The 23739-nt window shown below is 52.0% G+C and overlaps 1 protein-coding gene across 1 annotated transcript in view; it reads right to left on the bottom strand.

Moving 5' to 3' along the window:
* The window catches only part of COL4A2 (collagen type IV alpha 2 chain), a 191861-nt gene that overhangs the window by 18705 nt on the left and 149417 nt on the right, over positions 1 to 23739 (bottom strand). The window contains exons 26-36 of the mRNA XM_044779702.2: positions 23559 to 23618; positions 21819 to 21875; positions 15523 to 15630; positions 12296 to 12517; positions 8409 to 8570; positions 7401 to 7571; positions 6457 to 6600; positions 3833 to 3955; positions 3369 to 3550; positions 1058 to 1121; positions 782 to 856 (exon numbers count right to left, since the gene is read on the bottom strand). Coding sequence (XP_044635637.2) covers positions 782 to 856; positions 1058 to 1121; positions 3369 to 3550; positions 3833 to 3955; positions 6457 to 6600; positions 7401 to 7571; positions 8409 to 8570; positions 12296 to 12517; positions 15523 to 15630; positions 21819 to 21875; positions 23559 to 23618 — 1368 coding nt within the window. The remainder of the gene's footprint in view (positions 1 to 781; positions 857 to 1057; positions 1122 to 3368; positions 3551 to 3832; positions 3956 to 6456; positions 6601 to 7400; positions 7572 to 8408; positions 8571 to 12295; positions 12518 to 15522; positions 15631 to 21818; positions 21876 to 23558; positions 23619 to 23739) is intronic.

Genomic DNA, 23739 nt, shown 5'->3' with positions numbered 1-23739 from the left:
AGGCTGCCTGCTCCTGAGGGACAGTCCTGCTCCCCTGCTAGACTGCTTTCCATCCTGGAGCTTTTTCTACATAAAGAACCAGCTCAGCATCCTCCCTGTTGGCCAACTGTATGGGCAGACCCTTCCCCTGACCAGGACCATCCCTAGAAGGACTTGGGGCTCCAGGCAGCTTAAGCCATGTGGGTTCCCCCAAGACAAAGTCCCCAGGAAAGAGGCCTCTATTGCAAGACCCTTGGGGTCTCACTACAGGGAGGAATTTTGACCTCGAACTTCAGTGATGCTCAGAGGAGAGGAGCGAGCTGCTGTCCACATGGGGCACCCTGAGGCGTACAGGGCCAGGGGCTGCTCCTCGTAGCCTTACTCAAGAGATGGGCCCGACTCCACTGCCCTTTCTCCTAGATCCGTCACTGTAAGAATCTCCGGTCATTGTGTCACTTGCTCCGCACCCTATAATGTGTCCCCGTGGGCCAGGCTCTGCTTTTCCACCAGTTACATTTTACGGGCCACAGCTACCCCCATCCACCGACTGCTGATTCTGGCTACCTTCCCTTTCAGGGAGAGACAGAGAGAAGTTTCCTGATATTGTCTTGGCATTTAACTTAATGAGCAATTCCAGAGTGTTCCTTGCACATGGGGCTTGAAGACCTCAAACCATTCCCTATAACACGATTCATAGTGCTTATCAAATAGTGACACTCTTGGCAAGCCAGCTCCTGAGTGACGACACAGAGAAGGGTCAGGGCTGTTGCTGACACAAAAAGATGGAAAATGACTTAGGTACCTGGTGTTCCAGTGAGGCCCCGCTCCCCTTTCAGGCCCGGGCTTCCTGGTAAATCTATGGTGTCTCCAATGTCACCTGTCACGTGCAAAAAAGATGGTTGACAACAGGTCTTCCTGCTGGGAGGTGGTTAGCTTTGCAACTTCTCTTGTGCTACATTTTTAATGAGATAGTTTGTTTCAAAATAACTAACAGCATCCACAGGTCTGGTATCACCACGCCTGCCCAGAATGCTCTGGAGTGTGGAGGCGCTATTTTCACCGTCGGAGCAACACTCACCGAAATCGCCTGTGGGGCCACTCTCGCCGTACAGGCCTGCTCTCCCCGGAGCTCCCTTGTCACCCTAGGGGGAAGTCACACGTGAAGCCACGTTAGGAGGCTGCTCACAAAATTAGCCTGTAATTGTGAAGGGTTAGGGGATCCCACTGCTCGCTTTGCTGAAAACTGCACTCAAGGTTCGTGGTCTCGTCCTTTTGCAGAAAACCCCTAAAGCTTTTCAGGCCAACACAGTAGGTGGTTTCCTTACCTGTCCTTAATGAACAGCAACGTGGTAAAAATGAAACAAGCTTGCAGCTCTACTGAAATTAGTAACATCAGCGATGCGGATCGTGGTCAGGACGGTGGAGATGACAATCACAGCTCACGGCAGCCCGCCCTCTGCCAGGCTGTACATGGTCCCATCTCTAGAGCTTCATCTAAGCCTCATGACAACTCTATGACAGAGGTGCTATTATTTCCCATTTGACAAATGAGGAAATTGAGGCACAGAGAGGTTAAGTGATTTGCTCAAGGTCACTCAGCCCGTAAGCAGCAGACCTAGGATATCAACTTGGGCTGCCAGATTCTAGAACTAGCTCTCTAGATTATAAAACAGTTCCACGGTGTGTACTTCCATCCATGGAGAGAGTGGGACTTCTCCATAACAGTGTTGGTTGCTGATAATGAGACTGGGAAGATGATGTCTGGGTTGCTCTGCGATTCCACAGAAATCATGCATTTCCCCTCTGAAGCTGCTCCCTCCTTACAGGGCGGGAGGGAGTTCTGGTCTACCACGATCCCTCTGGTCCCCACTTTAGCATCAGCCTCGGATTTCAGAACTGCGCATCAGCGCTATTCCCCTTTCCTAGCATGGCTCAACTTGAGTCTTTCAACCCTAGTACAGCTCCATTCTCTCCGGGGGTGGGAGGATGTGCTGGAGGCTACATCCTTGTTTAGATAATAATCTATTTTCCTTTCTTAAAGCTTGCTTTATTAAGGCATAACTTACATACAGTGCAGTGCACTCATCTTAAATGCCCAATACCTTTTTACTCATGTGCCACCCAGATAAAGACAGAGAACATTTTCACCATTCTAGAAAGTTCCTTTGTGCCCTTTCCTAGTCAATAGTCCTGACCAAGAAAGCCACTGTTCTGACACACCTCTACCAAATAGTCTTGTCAGTTCTTTAACGTCACAAAAATGGAATCATATCACATGTACTTCCTATTTCTGGATTATTTCATTTAACATAAAGTCTGTGAGATTCGTTCATGTCATTGCATTTATCAATAATTCTCTGTTTTTACTGACGTCCATGAGTCCATTGTCTGAATGTACCATGTTTATTTATTCTTCCTCCTGTTGACAGGCATTTGGGCTCCTTCCCAGTTTTTGGCTATTATGAATAAACTGCTGTGAACACACATTGTCATGTGTGGCTTTTGGTAGGCGTACGTGTCTCTTTTTTAAGTGACCTGGCTAGCTGCATATAAGACTGAGCGTAAGGTCCCACCAGCTACAGATTTGGGGAGTGATGGCAGGAAGACACCTGAAGAATTCTGAGAACATCATGTACACCAGGGTGGGCCAGAGAGAAGGCCAGGCCAGGGTCTGCAGCTAAACGTTTATCATAGGGTGGGCAGACCTTCTCATCTGCCCAAAATGTGCCAACCCCGCCATGAATGCCAGAAATGAGTCAGTCATATGCTGAGGACTCTGAGGGTATAATACCTTTAAATCAAAGAGGATAAAAAGAGAATTCCATGAGATACTACCTATGAGGAGCCACTCTGCGCCTCGTTACATCACTATCACCACCACGCTCAGTAAAACCGCAAGGAGGCCTTTCTCTGAGCTTACAGGTGAGGACACAGGTGTGGAGAGGCGAGCGCCCTGCCCGGGGTCAGGGTGCACACAGCGACCACGACAACACAGGGCCCGGCACACAGTAAGTGCTCCAAAGACCTGCGTTGCGTCAAGAAACGAGCAAACAGCAGGCCGGATGTCGTCTGTGGTGTCACTTGGTAAGGAGCTCTCAGTCCTGATGTCACATATGTGCTCGGATCTCTGGAAATTCAAGCTTAGTTCTCTCAAGGTCCCTATGGAAAAATGCAGGCTCCGTGCTTGATCCCACAGAAACCCTTGGAAGGGCTGGGGGCGTGGGCCGCACTCACATCCTGGTTGGTGCGGTTCCTTACACTGACCTGGGACCTGACGGCCTGAGGCTTCAACTCTGAACCTGGGCCTGACCCCTCGGACCCCGGCAAATGCTGGTCAACAGTGGAAGAGAGCAGTTCGCAGAAGACGTGGAGGAAAGGTGCTCACTTACCCTACTTCCTGTGAACCCGGGAAACCCTATGATGCCGGGAGGACCGGGCACCCCCGGGAATCCTGGCACGCCAGGCACGCCAGGCACTCCGATGTCTCCTTTGACTCCTTTGATGTGGCCGGGCCTCCCGGGCAGCCCGGGGATGCCCGACAGGCCAGGGATCCCAGGCATTCCTGGAACACCTGCAGGAGGACGGCACAGGTGATGCCCTGGGGCGCACATGGACCCCCGCCCCAAATTCTGCCCTCCCCAGTCCTGTGGGTTGCACACCTCACAGCGGGAAACGAGGCTGCTCGGGTCTCAAAGAACAACCTGTGAGCCCACGCCAGGGCGGAGAGGGGCTGGACACGATGCAGGCTGGCAGGGCGCAGGGCAGCCTCCGGGGCGGAAGCTGAGAGGCAGGGGCAGGGGGAGCGGGACCCTGGCTGGACAGCTTGAGGGTCAGGCCTGGCCTGATGCCTCACCTTTTAGGCCCAGGTATCCTTTCAGTCCCATGGGTCCTTCATCTCCTTTCTCTCCCTTGATGTCTTTCATTCCTGGCAGGATGATGGGAGGCGGTCCTGGGGGGCCAGGGTCCCCTCGGCTGCCTGGAAGGGAATCACAAGGCCATCTTTCCTCTGTCCTCTGGACCAGGTGAAGAACACAGGTGGGGAGGCCTCTCCACCACTGCTGTTGCTCCAGTCCTGAGATGCCCGGGGGGCGTGTCTTCCCGAACTGGAAGCCTGCGAGCTGGGATGCGGCGCCCCGAGAGAGACCATGCCACGACAGACGCCTGTCTTCTCCCCCAGCTGCTCTCTCCACACAAGTGGAGCGTGGACACAGAGCACAAGGCGCATGGAAGACCTGTTCCCCCGCGGTACTGCAAGGACAATGCAGGGACAAGTGTGATGGGTGACAAAGAACGTCAGAGTGTTATATTTGTGCCCTGATGAGACAGCGATCAAAGCTGCTCACAAGCAGGGAGGCGCCGTGAGGAAGGACGCCGCTCAACCCTCTTCCTGCAGGCACCAGCCGAGCCTCAGAATTTACCAAGGGCTGGCCAGGGCTGGGGGTCACAGGGAGCAGCTGTGGAGGGGAGCCTCTAAGGAGTTACTAAACTGCACGAGGGGCTTGGGGCTAAGGTGGCTGCAGGCTGATCAGGGAACTGTGGCATAAGGTTCAGGCTGAGAATGTTCTGGAATCTATGTTGACTGGATGAGAGGGCAGCTGGTAAGTGAGATTTTGCTGAATGAAAAAAATTTAGTTTCATTCACTGAACATCCACTGAGTATTTAGTGCTGGGCTAGATACTGAGTGAACAGAATCGCATTGTTCCTGTCCTTGGAGAGCTGGCCATCCAGTGAGGGCGGGCACCCCACGGTTAACTTCACTCCAGGCAGGCTGGAGGAGAAGGGGCAGCGGAGCCGATGGAAAACGGTGTGGAGTCCAAGGGTGAGTTCATCTTTAATTTAATTTTAGAATACCATTTCTTGCTCAATGGCCTGAAATCTCTAAGTTACCAAGAAGATTATTTGAAAATGCAAGTGTGAGTAGAAAGTATGGAAAAAGCAGGGCCCTAGACTGCAATTTCTATTTTTCTAAGAATTTGTAAAAGTTACTACACTTTGTGGAGTAATTAAGTTTTTAAAGAAACAGCTTAAGATACAATTTACACACCACAAAATTCACTCATTTAAGGAGAACAATTCAGAGGTTTTTAGTACATTCAGAGTTCAGCAACCATCCCCACGATCTAACTGGAGAACATTTTCGTCACCCCAAAAAGAAACCGCGTGCCCAGCAGCAGTCACCCCCCAGCTGATTCCTGCCCCGAGTTCTAGGAGACCACCACTCTATGTTCTGTCCCCACAGATATGCCTCTTCTGGACATTTCCTATAAATGGAGGCAGACAACATGTGACGCATTGTTTATCCAAGTCGAAGTATGTCTCAGAACCCCATTCGCTTTTATGGCTGAATAATACTCTTTATATGGCCAGATCACATCTTGTTGATCTGTGACGGACCTTTAGGTTGCTTCTACTTTTGTCTGTTATGAATGATGCTGCCGTGAACACTCACGTACAAGTTTTGCGTGGATGTGTTTCCAGCTCTCTTGGGCGTACACCCAGGAGAGGACCTGCTGGCTAACTGTGCTTAACTTTTTAAGAAACTGTCAGTTTCCACGCTGGCTGCACCATTTTATGTTCCCACCGGCAGCGTCTCACATGAGGGCTCCTGTTTCTCCACATCCTCATCAACACTTGTTATTAGTAATTAAGCGTTTAGGGACCATCGTGATAACTTCAGAACAAAGGTGTTTGAACAAAAGTCATGAGAAGGTGGCTGGTGGGTAAGACACTTCCCGAACAAGGAGCCTCACCCTTGGGGCCGAGATGCCTGCCCACACCAGGTCGTGGAGCAGCCTCTTTCCGCTGGGTCCCATCTCTTTGGCACCGTGTTGCTCTTGCACCTGGAGTCCTGTGTCCCTCCTGTGCCATTGGCATTCCTCTCCTGTAGAATTCACCTCCTGCTGTTCACCTGGCCTCACCTCCCCAAGCTCACCATGGAACAATCGTGGTGGGGTATGTTTCTCATGATGCTTTTGGTTTTCAATGCTACAGTTGTTTCTGTTTTCAAGTTTCCTTTGGTCGGGATTATTCCCATCTTACACTGTCAGTGTGTTGAGGCAGGGATAAAGCCTTCTAGCTTTTGTCAGTTAATTATTATTATTCTATTTTTTTTTTTAGGATGATTAGCTCTGAGCTAATATCTTCGCCAATCCTCCTCTTTTTGCTGAGGAAGATTGGCCGTGAGCTAACATCTGTGCCCATCTTCCTCTACTTTATATGTGGGATGCTACCATAACATGGCTTGATAAGTGGTGCATAGGTCTGCGCCCAGGATCTGAACTGGCGATCCCTGGGCTGCCAATGCAGAGCATGTGAACTTAACCACCATGCCACCAGGCTGACCCCTACTTTTTAAGAGTTTGTTTTTTAATAGCATCTAGCTTCTGGGTTCCTGGAAGAGTCATCCTGAGCAGTGTTCTGCCCCCGTGAAAGTGAGTCTCAACCCGTCAGAAAGACCTTGAGAGGCACGAACATACCTTTCACACCCGGCTCACCAGCCAGACCCTTCAGCCCCGGAACTCCAAAAAATCCAGCCTCTCCTTTGCTCCCTGGGAGCCCGGGTCGTCCTTTGAGCCCCAGCAGGCCTTGGAAGCCGTCCATCCCGGGTGAACCTCTGCCCCCTGCAGAGAAAAGGAGAGAAGCACTGGGTCAGGCGTGGACAAACACATGGGGTATGTCAGGCTTGCTCAGCCATGACATTCCCACAGAGTAACCCAGGTGACTAGATGCTGAGATTCTCAGGCCCAAACAGGGATTTCCAAGACACCGTTTCCTAAGGGGCTTGTCTGCTGACCTCCTTACAGACTGAGGGGTACAGAGTCAGCCCGTCTGCTGTCTGGCCACTGGGGACAGGACATAAGGCAAGCGAACAGAGGTCAGAGAGAAAGACACGAGAAAAATTGGAAGTCCCTAGGTCCGTGGGCCCCTGAGAGGAGGCTGGAGAGTGCCCTGGACGTTCACACTGCCCCCCGCATGGAAATCTGGCAAAGGACCACGGCAGAGACAGATCACTGTGCCTCCAGCAATAGCAAAGGGCCAGAGGCCCTGCTTCTAGAAAAACTGGCCTCGGCGTTGACCAAAGCTTCGTTTTGGTTTCTGCTCACCAACTGTCCTCCGGATTTGAATCCAGAATCCCAAGGGGGCATCTCTACCAAGTTCCCCACCAGATAGCGAGTCCTCGTGCCCAGGCTGTCTCTCTCTCTTGGTAAATCAATTAACTGGTATTTGGGGCACATGAGTGGCACAAGCCTAAGCAGCATTGGCCTGCTTCCCCAGGGTCTGACGCGTCCTGGGGAGGGGAGTCCAGAGGCCTCAGCCCGCAGGCGGGGGGGGGGCTGGCCTCTCCTGGCAGAGCTGTCCCGGGTCCCAGCTTAGCCGGCCCGCACCCCGCAGGGCAGTTCCCCTGTCCCGTTACAGTTACCTTTTGGCCCAGGGATGCCAGGCATTCCGGCCACTCCTTTGAATCCAGGGCTTCCTGGGTGACCTCTATCGCCCAACAAACCGGGGTCACCTCTGTCACCAGGGACACCCTTCATGCCCACAGGGCCAGGGACACCTGTGTCGCCCGGGTCCCCTCTGTCTCCAGGTAGACCTGTCAAAGAGAGGGAGACGGAAAATGAAACAGGACGAACAAACCACACCGAGAAAACTTCCCTTACGACATCTTTAAGGCATCGATTACAAAGACTTTTTTTGACAAGAAAAAACTCTTGGAAGGAGAACAGGAGACTGAAGCTACAGAGGTGAGTGTTAAGGTGGGCCCAGAGTGTGTGGGAAACCTGCAGGCTGGCCTTTCTAAGGAGGTCTTCCCCTGAAAGCTGGAGGATAACCTGTGGGATGAAGCCAAACGTGCTTCCAGACGAATCTGACTTTCTCCACTCAAGCCCTCCTGCCTTTGGAACCCAAAGAACAAAGCTCCAGGGCTGGAACGGTGAGGCAGGAGCAGGCGGCCCTGCCAGCTCTAAGCCGGCTGAGGTTCCTCACGGGCTCCCACCCTCCGGGCCATCGCCGGCTCCAGCAGGGAACAAGTTCTAAGGGAGGTCCCGCACCTGCCCTCCTCTTCCTGCTCTCTCACCTCATTACTGACTTAGGGCCTCAACAGTTGCCCAGCTCACCACTCTCCCTGAGCCCCCACACAGGCTGCCAGCTTTAATGCATCCTGTTAAAACCCCCCAACGGCTCCCTTGCTTAGGGGCTCTAACTCCTTAGCTTGGCATTCAATGTCTTCTAAACTTTGGCCCAATCTCCCTCTCCAGACCACCACTGCCCTCCTCAGAACCCTGCGTGGTGTGTGGGATCTTCAGAACCCCTGCAGCTCTTGAGAGGGGCACTCCTTGGAGTACAGTTTGAGAACTCCCTGGGGGCAGCGCTTGTTCACTTGTCCTATGAGTGAGGCCCTGACCCCCTGCTGGGAGGGTGGGATCCTTACCTCCAAAGCCTGGGGCGCCCGGGAGCCCCAAGGGCCCCTGCTGGCCAGGAGCTCCTGGGAAGCCGTGCTGTCCTGGTGGTCCGGGCAGTCCTGCCTGGCCCGAGGGTCCTGGGAAGCCGGGCTGACCCTTCAGGCCTGGCATTCCTGGCATCCCCTGGCTTCCTGCAGGAACAGAGACAAGTGTCGTGAGGCCAAGCTACACGGTTCATTGCCAACAACACCCACCCCTCAGACTTGTTCTATGACAATGGGATTTAACTTTTCTGGATTGTAGGAACGCTGGAAAATACAAAGACGTATAAAGGGGAAGATCAAAGTAACCCAGGCAATCGCCCAGAGATAATGACTAACGCCTGGGTTTCTTTCCTTCTGCCTTTTCTCCATCCACACGAACATTCCTAGGAGTAGATGTTTGCAGAACTGACATGGCACTAGAAGTACCATTTTAATCCAGCTTTTTTCACTTGACATTATATTTTGAGCACTTTGCCACATTTTGAATTAGTCTTTACAAGTGTGTTAAATGGCTACATGAGTGGCATCCCATCGTGTGGACACATTTGGCCCCCTCACCTTTTCTGCCCCTACAAACAGTGCCTGAGGAAGTCTTTTGGCGTATGTACCCGTGCCCACGATGCAGGTCACGTTTCCAGGAAGACATCCTAGAAATGGACTTAGGGGGTCGGAGTAGACTCGAATGTAATGCTCTTGAACACACATCGTCGCCGTCTCCGAGCGCCTGCACTCATCTGTCTCCTGGCCGTGTTCGCCCAGTGTCGAGGGCCGGCCCGGAGAACAGACAGAAACCGGGAACTCCGGCCCACGTGAAAGCCGCGCTCCCGCAGGACAACGCCACATGCCTTTGAGTCTGTTACTTTTCTTTCTCCTAGCTTTTGCTTTTTGGTGAAATTTTTCTTCTTTGCTGATATCTTCCTCTGGGGATTTTGATATTTTTCTTCTAGATTTTAGTATTCCTCATACACATTAATTTTCCTTCATCTCTACTGTAAGGTTTACTCTACTTTGCTGCCCAAATTTTTATTTTGCTTTTGACATGCAGAATTCTAACAATTGTGTGCAGATTTTATACATCGTGTGTGTGTCTGTGATATTCATTCCATGAATGCCAGCAGAAGGGCCATCGCCTGCCATTTGCATAACGTTTCCCCAGAGACTTCCTGGTGCACTCACTCATTTATCCCATGACATCCTAGTAAGTGTGCAGGGGGACCCGAGATGAGGAGGTGGACAAGCGGGAGAATGGAGCGGGAGGGCATTAAGGAAGGGGACCAAGTCAGCCTTGGATCAATCCAGAACCTGGCTCTCAAGCCAGTGTCCCAGGCCCATGGTTCTGTGCGTGGTGCCATGGAGAGAGGTCTGTGGCAGCAGCATGTATGAGGTCCCCGCGCTCCAGTTTTACTGGGGGAAGTGAGGACACTTTCACGTTTCAGTTTCTTTCTTTAGTGTTGACAGCTCCAGGGACAGGGTGACTGCTGGCGGTGCTGACAGTGTCAAGAGCAGGCGGCAGGGCTGCAGACGGTGAGGCTGGCCAAAGTCAGGCTCCTGCTGGGACACTCTGTCCCTTCACAGGACAGACAGGAGAACGTCACGCCACACGCCCTTGATGTTGGTGGCCCAAGAGAACTGAGCAGGTCCGGTCCCAGAGCTGGGGCTGGCCGGGTCAGGACGGTCCGAGCCAGGGTTTCTGGGGTGCCCCTTCCAGAAGGGAGAGGAGAGGCCCCGGATCAATGAGTGCGAAATGACCCTGCGACTTCCATGTGGCCTTAGAAAACTCAGGCATCCTGCCTTGTCTGCCATCTGTCATGACTAGGGCTTGGGAGCTCAATGTTCTAAGTCAATTTCTATTTATAGAACATCTGTCAAAAAAGGAACAACTACAAAATGTCAGCTTTCCTCAGTAAATAAGGTCTACTCTGAGGACTCGGGTGATGACTTGACTCCCACATTCTGCTCAGGATGGCGGGTGGCACGTGGGCGCCCGGGCACTGGCTGCCTGGCCACATGGTCACAGTGGCCCTCTGCCCGCTGCCCCGCCACACGGGCAGACTGAATCCACATGGAAACAGCTTCTCAAAACTCCCATGCTTCGGGAGTCTGAACTTTTACCAAATGCAATATTCGGCCTGAACGAGCTGGTCACACAGAGGGTGTCGAACGTGGGAGCCTTCGCAGGCTGAGGAGTAAGCCTGCCGCCATGCTTCGTTGTTGTGCCCAAACACGTCTAAGTCTTTGAGAAATACTTACGTTGTAAAAAATCTACCAGAAGTCCCTTCCATAAAAGAGGTTGGGGCAGTTTCACAGTCGGATGGTGGAACAGACAGGAGGACAGGCTGACACAGAAGTGTGAGCGCAAAGGGGCGGCTCCTTGAACTACCCCACCCAGGAGGAGGACACACAGGTGCCTTCCTGCCAGCGCCGCCAGCCCCTCAGGGTCTGCACAGACCTGCCGAGTTACACCTCACGTTCCACCACCAACCAGGAGGCAGTGAAGTTGGCGAGGGCAGACCCTGGACGTCCTGGCACTGGGTCCCACTCCTTGGTGATTCTTCCAGTGGCTCGAGTACTTGGCTGGTCTTGGATGGAGCGGTGTGGTTTGCAGGTGTGTGTGGACGTGTGTGAGCACATGAGAGTATGAGTGTGTAAGAGGGTGTGTGCATGTGACCATGTGATTGAGGGAGCCTGTGTAAGGGGGTAAGTGTGTGGACACACATGTAGGTGAGGGTGTGATCATGTGCACCTGAGTCAGCACGGACGTGTGTGTGCATGAGCACGAGTGAGTGTGTGCACACGTGCACTCCAGCCGGCTCAGGCCCTTCCTTCTGTTCTCTGGGCCTCACTGAACTGGGTCTCTCAGTGAACCCGGCCCCCACGCTGGGGGCTCTGCTCAGTGGACAGCGGAGGTGCGGACCAGCCTCGTCATCACGGAAGCCCCTGCCCTGTGCACGTGCCCCGGGCCTGCCAGGAACTGGCAGCCTCGTCACAGAAGCACTGGTGCTCAGAGCCTGGTGAGCCCCCCTGCCCATCAAGAGCCAGGCTTCATCCTCCTGTGTCTTCACGTAAAGGATGCCTGACTTGTGACTTGGGCCAATGGCAGTCGAGGGAGGGGACACTGCCTCCTGTACCACTTAGGAAGGCCCTTTCCGCCTGGGCTTGGGAGCAGGGACTGATGACAGCACTGTCACAGGCAAACGGTTGATACATAAAGCCCCGGTGCATCCTGCATCTTCACTCTGATTGGCTGGCAGTCTCCAGCATGTGGCGCACTGCACGCAAACGCCTGCTCTTGAGTGACGTGTTCTCTCACTAAATCGAGGGCGTTTGGGGTTCCCAAGGCCAGTTGTGCATAAATTGGACACCTAAAGCCATCTGAGGCCTCATTCCCTCATCAAACAATGTGCAGTTTTTCTACTTTGGTAAACATACATTGATGACATTGAGAACATTAACAATTTTTTAAACCCATCAATTTTACAGCAGCTGATTCAACTGCCTTCCAGACCACCTCCACCTTCCTCTCAGCTCCTCACTAAGCATGGCCGGTGCCTCTTTCTTCACACCAGCTGCACACATCCTGTCGGAAGCACCAGCAGGCCCCCACGCTGTTCACACCACACTTGGGAACAGAGTACGTCAGTTAATCCGTACTTAGAAAAGGTCTCCCATGGCCACCCTTGCCTGGCCCTGGAAGGTGAGCACAGGATGATGACTATTGTCCCAAAACAATTTGGAGGAACGATGGAAGCGAGTGAGGAGAAGAAAAAGGCAGACTCATACGATACAGTCCTGTGGCTTCTTACCAAAGCCCCCAGGAGGGATTTGGGACCCACCCTTGGGAACCCCTGCTCCCCTCCGGCCGCATTACTTACCCCTGAATCCAGGTGGGCCTCGCTCTCCTGGAGGGCCTTTCAGCCCAGGCTGTCCAGGCAGGCCGGCATCTCCCTGGGGCCCAGGGTAGGCTCCCAGGGCTTCTCCGGGAAGGCCCCTGTCTCCTGGAGGCCCAACTGGCCCTGGCAGGCCGGTGAGACCTGGCTGCCCATCCGGGCCAGGGAGGCCCACTGCACCTTTGGATCCTCGGGGCCCCACGAACCCTAAAAGGAAACATGGGTCATCCCCATAACCACAGGTCAGCATCATGACGTGCTAAGAGAGGTATCAGAAAGGCTGGAGACATCACGGCTTTGCCTGTGGGGTCCTCAGTTCAAGCCCTGGACCTGTCGCCTGTCTTGGAACCCACACCCCTCACGAGGCTGTCTTTCTGCCTCCCTCGGGTCTGGCCCCCAGCCCTACAACTTGGCTAAGGTGGACAAGGCTTTTGAACCAACTCCTTGGAGATAAATCTTCATAATTCATGGGCTTCTGTGTTGTGTAAATAATACCCGAAGAACAGCTTTTGTGGGACCTTCCAGGATGCGTGTGCAGGTAGGGAACAGAGCGGCGTGACGGAAGACACCAGGCGGTGAGAACGACCAGACCCCCGGAGCCCAAACTCTGCCCCTCGAGCTCTCCCTCTCCCTGTGAGAAGTCCCTGCCATCAGTCAGTTCGGAAATGCTCTAAAGAGGGAGCGAAGCCCTTCTGTCATCTTCACCATGAGAATCATCAACTGCCTGTTTTGGATGGAGGGAGGGCACTGTCATGGTCGGGCACTGGTGCCTTTCCTGGACGCCACCGGTCAAAGGGCCTCGTCACACCACTCCCTGTTCAGTGCCCTCACCCCGATGTGACCTCAGATTGAACCCAGGAGTGGACAGTCACGTGCTCGTTCAGAAGGAAAGCTTTCTGAGGTCCTTACAGCCTCAGCCATGCTACGCAGGATGCGAGAAAGGAGGCACCGTCCGCCCATTCTGTGTGGGAGACCCGACAAAAAAGATCCCTTCCCAGGATGGCGAAGCTGCCGGGCCTGGAGCTGGGAGGCGGGTTGATGAGCGTGTCCGTGTTTGGAACACAGAACAAAGATCTGGACTTAACCTGAGGACTGATGAGCTGGACCCCTAGAGTTTTAGTGATGTGATTTACTCACATAAAGAAGAGATGTGGCTTTCATAGAAATGTGAGAATTGCTCACGGGAACTGGGGAGTGAAGTCTGCAGATGTGGATCCTACATCTGGCAGAGACTCTCTTTGAGCTTTGCCACCTCTGAAGTTGGGCATTTTACTTTCTTCTGCACGTGTGACAGGGTATGGTACACTCCATCACTAGGAGCAGTGACATGCATTTCAAAACTCGAAGAAATCCCTTCCTCATCTATCCTTTCCCTCTGGTCTACCCCAATCTCCCTGCTCACATAAGGGCTTACATTTCACTACAGAACAGGCTTTCTACTCATCTTGTCAACTTCCCAAATCTCCTGATAATGGGCACAACCCCCTCCCTCTCCTCTCCAGGAGAGCACTCTGTAGAGTTCACGCCCACTGGGCTGGGCACGCAAATTATGATTACTGGGTACCCTTCATATTGAAGGCAAGAAGCTATTTAGAAATTATTATCCTTCTCTCAAAAAATTTCACACTTAACTTTGGTATACGTGACATCACCAAAATGACAATGCCATAACTTCTAAACCTTCAGGTGCTCCCATGCAGGGCAACAATATGACACAGTCTGACCCTCTTGTGTGACAGCATGAAAACTTTCCTCTGCTCTCTCCCGTGCAGGGTTTTCACCAACACTTTGATAAAAGACACAGGGGGCATGCCTCCCAATTTTGCAAAACACAGAGAGATGCAAAATACAAAAGGCAACAGAATCAAGCTTTGCAACAATCTCCACGAGCTGGAACACTGAGTCCGGGAAGAAGATCTATTGGTCTGATGCAAGTTGTCCATCTAGGATTAAACCCACTGTCTGAGTGTAGGACAGGAAACAGGCAAAATTCAATTAATTCTTGCTGAAAATATCTGCTAAGGGTCTAAATCTAAGGACACGACAGTCCCACTGCTCTGTGTGATAGTCTAGACATGTGGACCATCTTTTCGGGACCCCAGCATGAAAGGGATGCTGACGAGTTGGAGGGCGGTCAAAGAAGGATGGTCAGAATTCTGAGATTATGTCCTAAAAAAGAGAGTTTCGTTCCTGGGGTCACTTCTGCCCGTCATGACCTGTCCGTGCAGAGCCGTGGCCTCTGTACCCTGATGTGTGTGAGGGCTGGCTGTACAGAAGTGGAACCACTAACTCAAGGGGCAACTGGGTGGGAAATGAGCGGGAGGCAGATTTCATTCCAACCAAGGAAGAACTTTCTAAGAGTTTCAATATTCCCCAGGGGCTAGGTGAAGAAAACCTGACCAGGATCCTGTGGGAGGATGCTGGGCCTGGGGTTGCCTTAAGGACGTGTATGGTTTCATTTAGATAACACAATCCCAAAGGTGGGTGTCTCTGCATGCCAAGAAATGTGACCACGCGCACTCACACTGTCTGAGCCAGAACCACAAAGGGACACTGTGTTTGGGGACAATGAATCATATGATAGAGCATGCTGACACCCAAGCAGGTACTGCCTGCTTCTTACCACAACCCATTACTGGAAACATATTTGTTTTCCTCCACATACAGGTAAACGGCTTTAGCTGTTTTAGTGACTAAATGGCTTCCAGCATTCCTTGCTGTGTCAGGTGTAGCTGGGATGGTTTGAACTGCTTGCTCAGGCAAGCTGCAAACTCAAGAGTGAGCGGGCATTACGGTGAAAAGCACAAACACAGAGCTTGTGTGTGGATGTTACATAGGTGGTGTCTGGCGAGTGATGAGCAGCCTGGGAATGGAACGGGAGGGCTCTTTGTGCCTTGAATGATAATCTCGGAAGAGGGTAACATTCTGTGCCCCTTAGAATGTTTAATATCGACCAGAAAAGAATCTGTCTGCACGCTTATCTCTTTTTTCCTGCAAGACCTGTAGTATCTTCTGCAAAACTCCAGTACAACATTAGTGACGAAAAAGCTAAGGATTATTAATCTCCCAAGGACAGCAACAGAGTTGTCATTGAGCATTTGTCAAAGCAAGTTTCTGAACGTTAAAAACAACAGACCTGGGACACCTCAATCATATGCACACAGTCATTTCCCGAATCTCAGGGACTGAGCGGGGGTCTCACCCTGACTTACCTGGGGGTCCTGGGAATCCCTCACGTCCTGGGTCTCCTGGGAGACCCTTGAGCCCTGGGGGTCCATCCGCTCCTGAGAATCCTGGTATCCCTCTGAGGCCTTTGGCACCTAAACAACCCAAAGAAACCACAGCACATGTCAGAGCTGCATGAGGAAAGTCCAGGAGTAGATAAATGGGAGATGATCAAGTTCGGCACCTGATTTAACGTGCTCTCTTATGAAACTGGGAAATGATGAGGCCGGAGGATGTCAACCCTAAAACAGCACCTCTGGCAGTCGGCCACACCCGACTGTGGACCCTGCAGATACCGGCAGCAGCCCCACCTGCCAGTGGATGCTGCCAGCTGGCTCGCCCAGAACCCCAGGCGGGGCTGACTGGTGAATGCCCTTCCCTGCTGAAGCCAGCCGGTAAAGAGTAGAAGAGGGGATGGCTTCTCCAAATGCACACGCCAATGCCAGGATGCCAGGATCACAAAGAACCAGGGAAACAAGCCCCACCAAAGAAAACTAATAAAGCTCCAGTAACCAACCCTGAAGAAGTGGAGATCTACAAACTGCCGGACCAAGAATTCAAAATAACTGTCCTAAAGCAGCTCGGTTACTACATGAGAACACAGACGCCAAACAAAATCAGGAAAACGACACATGAGCGGCATGAGAAGTTCAGCCAAGAAACCACCAAAAAAAAAAACAACAAAGAGAAATCCTGGAGCTGAAGATTACAACTACACCAGCAACTCTGGGCTTTCAGAATGATTTCCAGTTGTAAAATTCATGCGTAAGGACCCAACCTATAATAAGAATCACATTCAACGTTACGATTGCACACGGTCCTAATGAGGGGCTTGGAAAGCTGGGAAGTCCTGGCTTTCCCTCTTCTATCTGTGCAAACTTGGGCAAGTTTCTGAACCTCTCTGTGCCTGTTTCCTTGTCTGAAAAGTGGGAATAACAATAACGCCTACTTCACGGGGTATTGTTAGGATGAAAGGAGATGGTTCCTGTCAATTATCTGAGCAGTGCTTGCTCAGTGCACAAGCGCCATAAATGTTCCCACAATTAGAAGCCTGGGGTCCCTCCCCAACGTCCCAGAACTGAACTCCATGCTTTTTCATCTACATTCCCAGATTTTCCTTGGGAAGGAGATGCTGTGTGACACACACCCGACCTGCCCTCCGTGGAAAGCGGGTATGCGGGTGGCAGAAGTGAGGGAGAAGAGTCAGACAGGAAGCTAGCTCGGGGCTCTCTGCCACAGGGGCCTGTGCGGGACGATGGCTTGGAGCCCCAGATGCCCAGACCCAGACTTCTAAGCCCTCTGCAGTGCCCAGGCCTCAGATTCCATCTCTGGTCAGCGTGTGTGGGCCTCTGGTCTTCTCTGACCATCCTGACTCCTGCAGGAGGCAAGGTTTGCAAACTGACACGAAGCCCATGTTCCCAGACCTCGGATTCTTGGGAAAAATTCCTCATCTGTGGTTCTGTCTCCCTCAGGTCCAGGGTCCACGTCAAGAGACACAGGATTGAAAGCTCCACAGACTTGCCTGAGCTCAGCAGATCCTTTACCAGGATTCCCAGGACGGGGCCTGAGAGGGTCTCATCGTGATGTCCAGTCCAGGAGCAGGAGGATGGAGAGCAGAGCTCCAGAAACCTGACACGGCTTCCCGCCTCACTGAAGGCTTGACTGCAGGGATCACAGGGGAGAACCAGGGAGGCCCTCGTTGGCAGGGCACCCGCCACCTCCCCGGCCAGCTGAGGGGCGCCGTGCAGTCCCCAAGTGCATGAGCTCAGGTCTGTGCCATGGCTGGAGGTCTGGGCAGCCCGCCGGGTGCCGGGTGGGTCTCAGCTGCCTGTGGCCCCTCTGACGCTCTTCTCCACTCACACTAGACTCTCCTGGAGCTTCTCACCCAACACTGAGGTCTGGGTGCCACCCTGTCCTGTTAAATCTGGATGAGGTCCCTGTTAACATCATCTCCAGCCACTTGGTCCTGTTTCCATGCACCCAACTGAGGGCACACAGCCATGTGTGCCGGTCAGATTTTAGGGTGACCCCAGCATTCCTGATGCTTCTGAGCCCTCACTGCCTTTCACCCGACCTTGGGGAGCTCTGGGCTCAGAGAAAGGCAGGCCTACAGGATTCTTGTCATGTGCCCAGAAGAGTCACTAGAATCTTCCAGAATTCTGCTGCTTCTCATTCTTCTTTTCTCTTCCTCCTCCTTTGTAAATAAAATGACTGAAAAGTATGATAAACCTTTCCTTAAATCTTTGTTCAGATTTTGAGTGTAAGTGTGACCATACTAAGAACTCACTCCCTCTTTTGTTTCCCCTTTCTGGAAATTTCTACTCCCAAAGGAGTTAGCCTTGCCCAGATTTACTCAGGTGTGGCGCCTCCATCTTGTTTACATATGGCCCCATCTCGATTACTTGTGCTAATATTTACAGGGGTAGTTGTTACGTTCTGACCTCTTGCTCTGAATAAACATGTTTTCAAACGAGATGACTACCCAAACATTAGGAGGGCTGGTTGCTCTGCCCGGCTGAATTCTGCTCATCCCCTAAAACTGGACTGGAAACATGTTCCAGCTGGGTCATACACTGATGCTGGTTTCTCAGGAGGGGGTGTGCCCAGGGGACCTGCACGGTGAAACAGAATTAAGGAAAAACAAGGGGTATAGAACTGGGTTGGGGGCATTCTGTGCCACAGATTAGTCTGCCTAGTTGACAGTGCGAGGAAACAAGTCACGCCCTGAGATGCTCAGATTTGTAGGAAGGATGACGGGGACCACAGGAGCCCGAGCCAGGACCTCAGCGTGCACTCGAGGATGAGTGACATTTGCATCTGGAACAAAGTCAACCAGAATGGAGAAGTATCCTTGGTACCATCTCACGGGGACCGAGGTCCACACACTATGACCTTCTTGCTTTCTTCTAGAACATCCAGGAAAAATTCTTCAGGCTGTCTGGGGAATTGGTGTTGGAAGAGCAATGGGAACAGCTCAAATGAGAGCAGAGGGACACAGGTTTGTGTTCTGCACCTCGCTAAACAGCTGTGTGACCCGGGCAGGCCATTTGCCCTCTCTGGCACCTCCCATCTTTATGTTTGGGAGGGTGGATCACACCAGCGCATCTGCGAAGACCACATTCTCAGTAGCAAGGTGTTTGAAGGCTACTACAGTCTCCTCCAGCTGTATCAGCCTTCATTCAACCTCTCCTGTTGCCTTCTACAAACACTTAGCACACCTTAAGCATTTTAATAAGAACTTCCTTGAAAGTTTCCCATATCTTTCACCCGGAGCCAATCTACCCAGGGTTGAGAAACGTTGACTTATAATACTTGTAATGAATGCCTTAGACTGAAACAAAACAAAACTCCAGACCAGCTAAATGAGATAACTCCTAATCTATGGACATCTTTCATTTGAACCTCTTCATATGGGAAGCAGACACGAGACACTTTTTCCAGGTGTCTCTGTGCCTGTCTAGTCTAAGGCTCAAAGATTCCCTTCACCTGAGGCTCTCGGAAACCGCAGCCCGCCCTCCTGCCTCCCGCGGGCAGCCAGCACTGCAGCATCACAGTACTTGCGTGTGAACAGCAGCAGTGAGCACGGCAGCGTACTCTCGAGATGCAGCATGCGAGGCTGCATGCAGGGCGGGGCAGGCCGAGAGCCGGTGGAGAGGTGCTAGGTACGCTAGGGAGTCCAGCCTCCCCAGGCTACTTTCCCTTCAGAAATGTCCTGCAGGCCGTTAGGTCGGGCTGCAGCCTTGCCCTCATGCAGAAGGGGCCAAGTTCAACATCCTGGAATTTTCCATATTTTTCTATGTGGCAGCAGAAAGGGGTTGAGAAAGACTCGAGGATGCCCCTTCTCTAGGGCCAGGGAGCAGAGGGGGGCTGCGTGTGGCACCCACAGATCTCAGTGTGGGACCCCACTCCCCGAGGGTCCCGTTGAGGCACACCTGGCCTTGGGACAACACGCTGGAGGAACGTAAGCTTCACCCCGACTCACACGGCAAGGAAATGCGGAGATTATGCAAAATTTCCCATTGATAGAATGGTCCCCAAAGACCATTACTGCCCAGTGTATTAAATGATTTTACACAGACCCTTACACTTGACTGGGGGTGATGAGGAAGGAGCAGTCAGCGCCAAGTGATCTCTTTCACACAAGACTGAACTTCCCTAAGGTTATCGCTCTGATGGTGAAACAGCGGTTTGGTCAGACGCAGACGTCTGGGACCACGTTTACTCAGAGTTCCGATATGCGTGTGAATCTAGAAATAGGAACGGCTTTGCATCGATGAAGTCCTACAGGAGCATGAAGTTCGACACTTAGATAAAATAAAGCAAAAGTTCCGTTTTTCAATGTTCTGAAGTGAAGATGAGCTCAGCTCATAAGTCAGTTTCTGAAAGGAAATCCCAGTCAAGCCTAGGGGAAGTTGTAGTTAAAATTGAAAATGAGACACAAAACACCAGCATTCTGAACTCTGTTGCCACTTCGGGATCACACGCCATGTCACTCCCACGAGATCACTATGTGTAGGAGGCACGAAAGATCCTTTTTGCAAGTCCACCCAATTCCTGGATATGTTGGGCCCTTCTTCCATCCAGTTGCACTGAAGCCTGTCCCACTGCAGTCTCTGAGCCCCCACGCGGGCCCCTCCCCCAGCAGCTGTCACCATCTGGGGGGACGTCGTATTTAGCACCTGAGTTGGAATCCACGGGTGGACAGACCCCTCCAGAGGTGGAGCAGGGAGAAGGTCGCAAAGCACCCGTGGATAACAGAGTGAGGAAGATGCCTGCTCAGTTCTCAGAAGACAACACGCGCACGGTTCATTCTGCTTCACGGTGCAAACAACACTGTGTGCGTCGTCCTGTCGTCCCCAGATCCTGCAGACATTGTGCACCTGGAAGATGACCTTAGGGTGCAGGATGCACATGATAGTCAACACACCTTTCTAATTTTGTGGGTCGTCCCACACAAGCTCAGCACTTTATAGTTTATATAGGACCCTACTCACAGCATATCATGGGCAGTATTAGGGGCACCAATTGCAAAGTAGGAAGAGTCTAGACCGCCTGCAGGGTTATTCCAGTCTAGGTGAGGAGACTAAGGCCCAGAAGGAATCAGGGGGACGCCCAAGGCCCCCCGCTAATTAGTGGTGGAAGTGGACGCCAAGGCAGGCTCTGTCCTTGCATCTCACGCTCTCAACACCGAATTATCTGAGCCACTTCCTTGGTGGGTGAGGGAGTGGCTCTCCCTTGCCCCACCTGTCAGAGGAGGAGAGAAAGCAAAACGACAATCCTCCCGGCTGACCTCCTATGGGTCGGGGCTGTCCGAGGACTCGCTTGTCCTGGGATGACTGACACAGACATCTGGACGGCACTGACCCGCTGTGGCCGCCCTGGCCCATCTGTTCTCTCTGGAAAGGCCACGCCACGAGTGGGCACACGGACAGCTCTCGACACTGGAATCTGTTACAGAGAAGCCTGACATATTTCACCCAGGCTCTTGAGTGGGGTGACTGGCCTGTGTCAGCAGACAAAGAAAAGCCCGGTTCCTTCCAGACTCTAGAGACAAACTCCTAGCCTTGTTTATTTCTGTTTTCCTCTCAGTCAAAACCCAGAAGAAACAAACCTCTCTCGTAGGTTCTTCCTATATATATCTGGGACACAAAGGGATAAAAGAAAAACACACAGCGACAAGCCTCCTTTCTCATCTTAGGTCACGAGTCAGTCTCTGACACTCTTTGGGTGTCCACCAAGGTATGTGCCACGGCTAAGGCTGAGTTCTGTGTGGCAGGAATTTTTTCTTTTATTTACTTACTTAATTTATTTTTTTGTGAGGGAGATTGGCCCTGAGCTAACATCTGTTGCCAATCTCCCTCTTTTTGCTTGAGGAAGATTGTCACTGAGCTAACATCTGTGCCAATCTTCCTCTACTTCATATGTGGGACGCCTGCCACAGCATGGCTTGACGAGTGGTGCTAGGTCTGTGCCTGGGATCCGAACCTGCGAACCCTGGGCCACCAAAGTGGAGCACGTGAACTTAACCACTATGCCACTGGGCTGGCCCCAGGAATTTTCTCTTTTAGCTTGGGGTTCAACTAGGTGTCAATGAACACATACATTTTTCTAAAGTGATGAGCAAAGCTGCCTCCTGTAGAAGCTACCACAGTCTGAGGCACAGAGATGTCTAGGTAGGGAGGAAGGCAGGGGGCAGAGGAAAGATGTACAAGGAGGAGAGAAGAAAACTGAAGACACACGGAGGAAGGCTAGAAGTGCTCTCCAGTTTTCTGGAGCACCTTACCTGTGGGGCCTGGGGGTCCTGGCCGGCCTGCTGATCCCTTGGGCCCTCCAACACAACCTGGGAAGAGAGAGGAAAAGAGATGAACCAGAGCAATCTTTAATATCCAGTCTCATGGCTCTGGGTTGAAAGCACCAGCCATGAAACCTGGCTACCATTTGATGATCGGAATAATTGAATGACTTAATTAATCTTAATTCTGATGTAAATAAAAGTTTAATTTTCATCATGTAATGAAATCAGAATATTAATATAAAATGCAAATCAAGTTAAGTCCAGTCAAATACAAACTGGCACTGTGCTGGCAAATGATTCATGCCCTCTTTTAGGACATTCCCTTGGCACACTGACTTAATCTGTGTCCTCCCCAGCCAGTCACTGTGAATGCCTCTCTTTGTCTGGAAATGCCCACCAGTGGATGGAGAAAGCTTTTGATTTCAAAAGGAATTCTTTGACTTCTCCTTTGTGACTCCACATACTTTCAGAATTAGCCACAGCAATTAGCTGCTCTGAGCTGTGCAAAATGAAGCCAGGGTGGCAGCCGCTTCTGGTTGGTGTGGCCAAGGACAGTGACATGTAAGCAGAAGGATTTTGTTGTCTGGCCTTTGTCTGAGAGAGCCCCCTTGCAGGCACAGCAATTCTTCGAGACATCCTTTGTCTGTTTGCCTGCAACTTGGCTGGGCTCCTCTCTTGGCCTGACTGAATGGCCAAAGTTTGCAGAAGCTTGGCCTCCTCTGCCACACTAGAGGTACAGGAGGTGCAAACTGGCCAGCTGAGGTCATAAAGAGGAAGGAACCGGAAGTCTGCAGGGCACACGGCCTCCAGCCCACAGAGCCTCCCACCCAGGGGCCTCCCCACATCTCCATGATTGGCTAGTCTCCCAAAGCTGCCGTCTTGCCCTTCCAGCTCTGCGCCCTTGCCCTGAGGGCCTGTTCCCTTCCCTTCCCACACCTCAACTGCAACCTCCTGCAGGGGACCCACAGATGCTGACGCTGCTTCTCCATCCCTGACTTTTTTCTTGAGAGTTACCCCCAAACTTTCAACTGCCATGTGTGACCTGCTACCATCCAAATGTTCTGCTACTGCCTGAAACCGTGCAAAACTCATCCTCTTTGCTTTTCTGTTCAAAATCCTGACTGAGGTTGCATTCCCTTTGTATCTAGGACTCATCTCTCTCCCTGGCTTCCCATTTCACCTCTCCAACACCAGCCAGGTCAACTTCTGGAGTCTCCCTTCTCCTGCCCACCACTGAGCCTTGGCTCAGGGTCACCTACATGGCCTCCTGTTCTCTGTCAATCCTTGCTCTTTCTAGCGTGCACGGATCACTAGACCAAATCTTTCTCTTCTGACATGTATTTGGACTCACTCTTCACCCTATATAACCAGCAAATACTCATGGTTGTCCTTTACACACATATGGACAAAGAGATGTATATATATTTTGTGCACATATTTTAAGTGTGAAAATACCCACCTGTTGAGTTCCCGCCAATGTCGTAAACGGGTACAAACGCGCTTTACACCGGTGGGTGGACTTGGTACCACCATGTGTCTTACGCCCGTCTTTCCTGTGACTCTCAGCTGAAGGGGACGGGCTTCCAGCCCCAAGTTTTGCACGTACTTGTATTTCTCACTGCAGCTAAACGCACACTGCAGGAGCTCACAGCAGTTGGTGGAGAGTCACATACCTTATAAACCAGATGTCTTAAAGAGTCCTAAAGCCAAAGATCGTCATTACAGTACCTGGCTGGACAGTCTCCTGTCCGTCACCTCCGATGGGTCTTTTCACGCTTGCATCACAATCTGGGAGTGAGACACAACGAGAGAGTGAGGCAGTTTTGGAACACCGAAAGTTACTAACGCATCCATGGGTGTGGGTGTGTTGGCAGTGGTGGGAAGGCATGTGGGTCCCTGGGAAGGGGAT

The sequence above is a fragment of the Equus asinus genome, chromosome 11 (assembly GCF_041296235.1).
Source record: "Equus asinus isolate D_3611 breed Donkey chromosome 11, EquAss-T2T_v2, whole genome shotgun sequence".
Classification (NCBI taxonomy): domain Eukaryota; kingdom Metazoa; phylum Chordata; class Mammalia; order Perissodactyla; family Equidae; genus Equus; species Equus asinus.
Note: the sequence above shows the minus strand (reverse complement) of the source record. Positions and strands in the feature narration are given on the sequence as shown.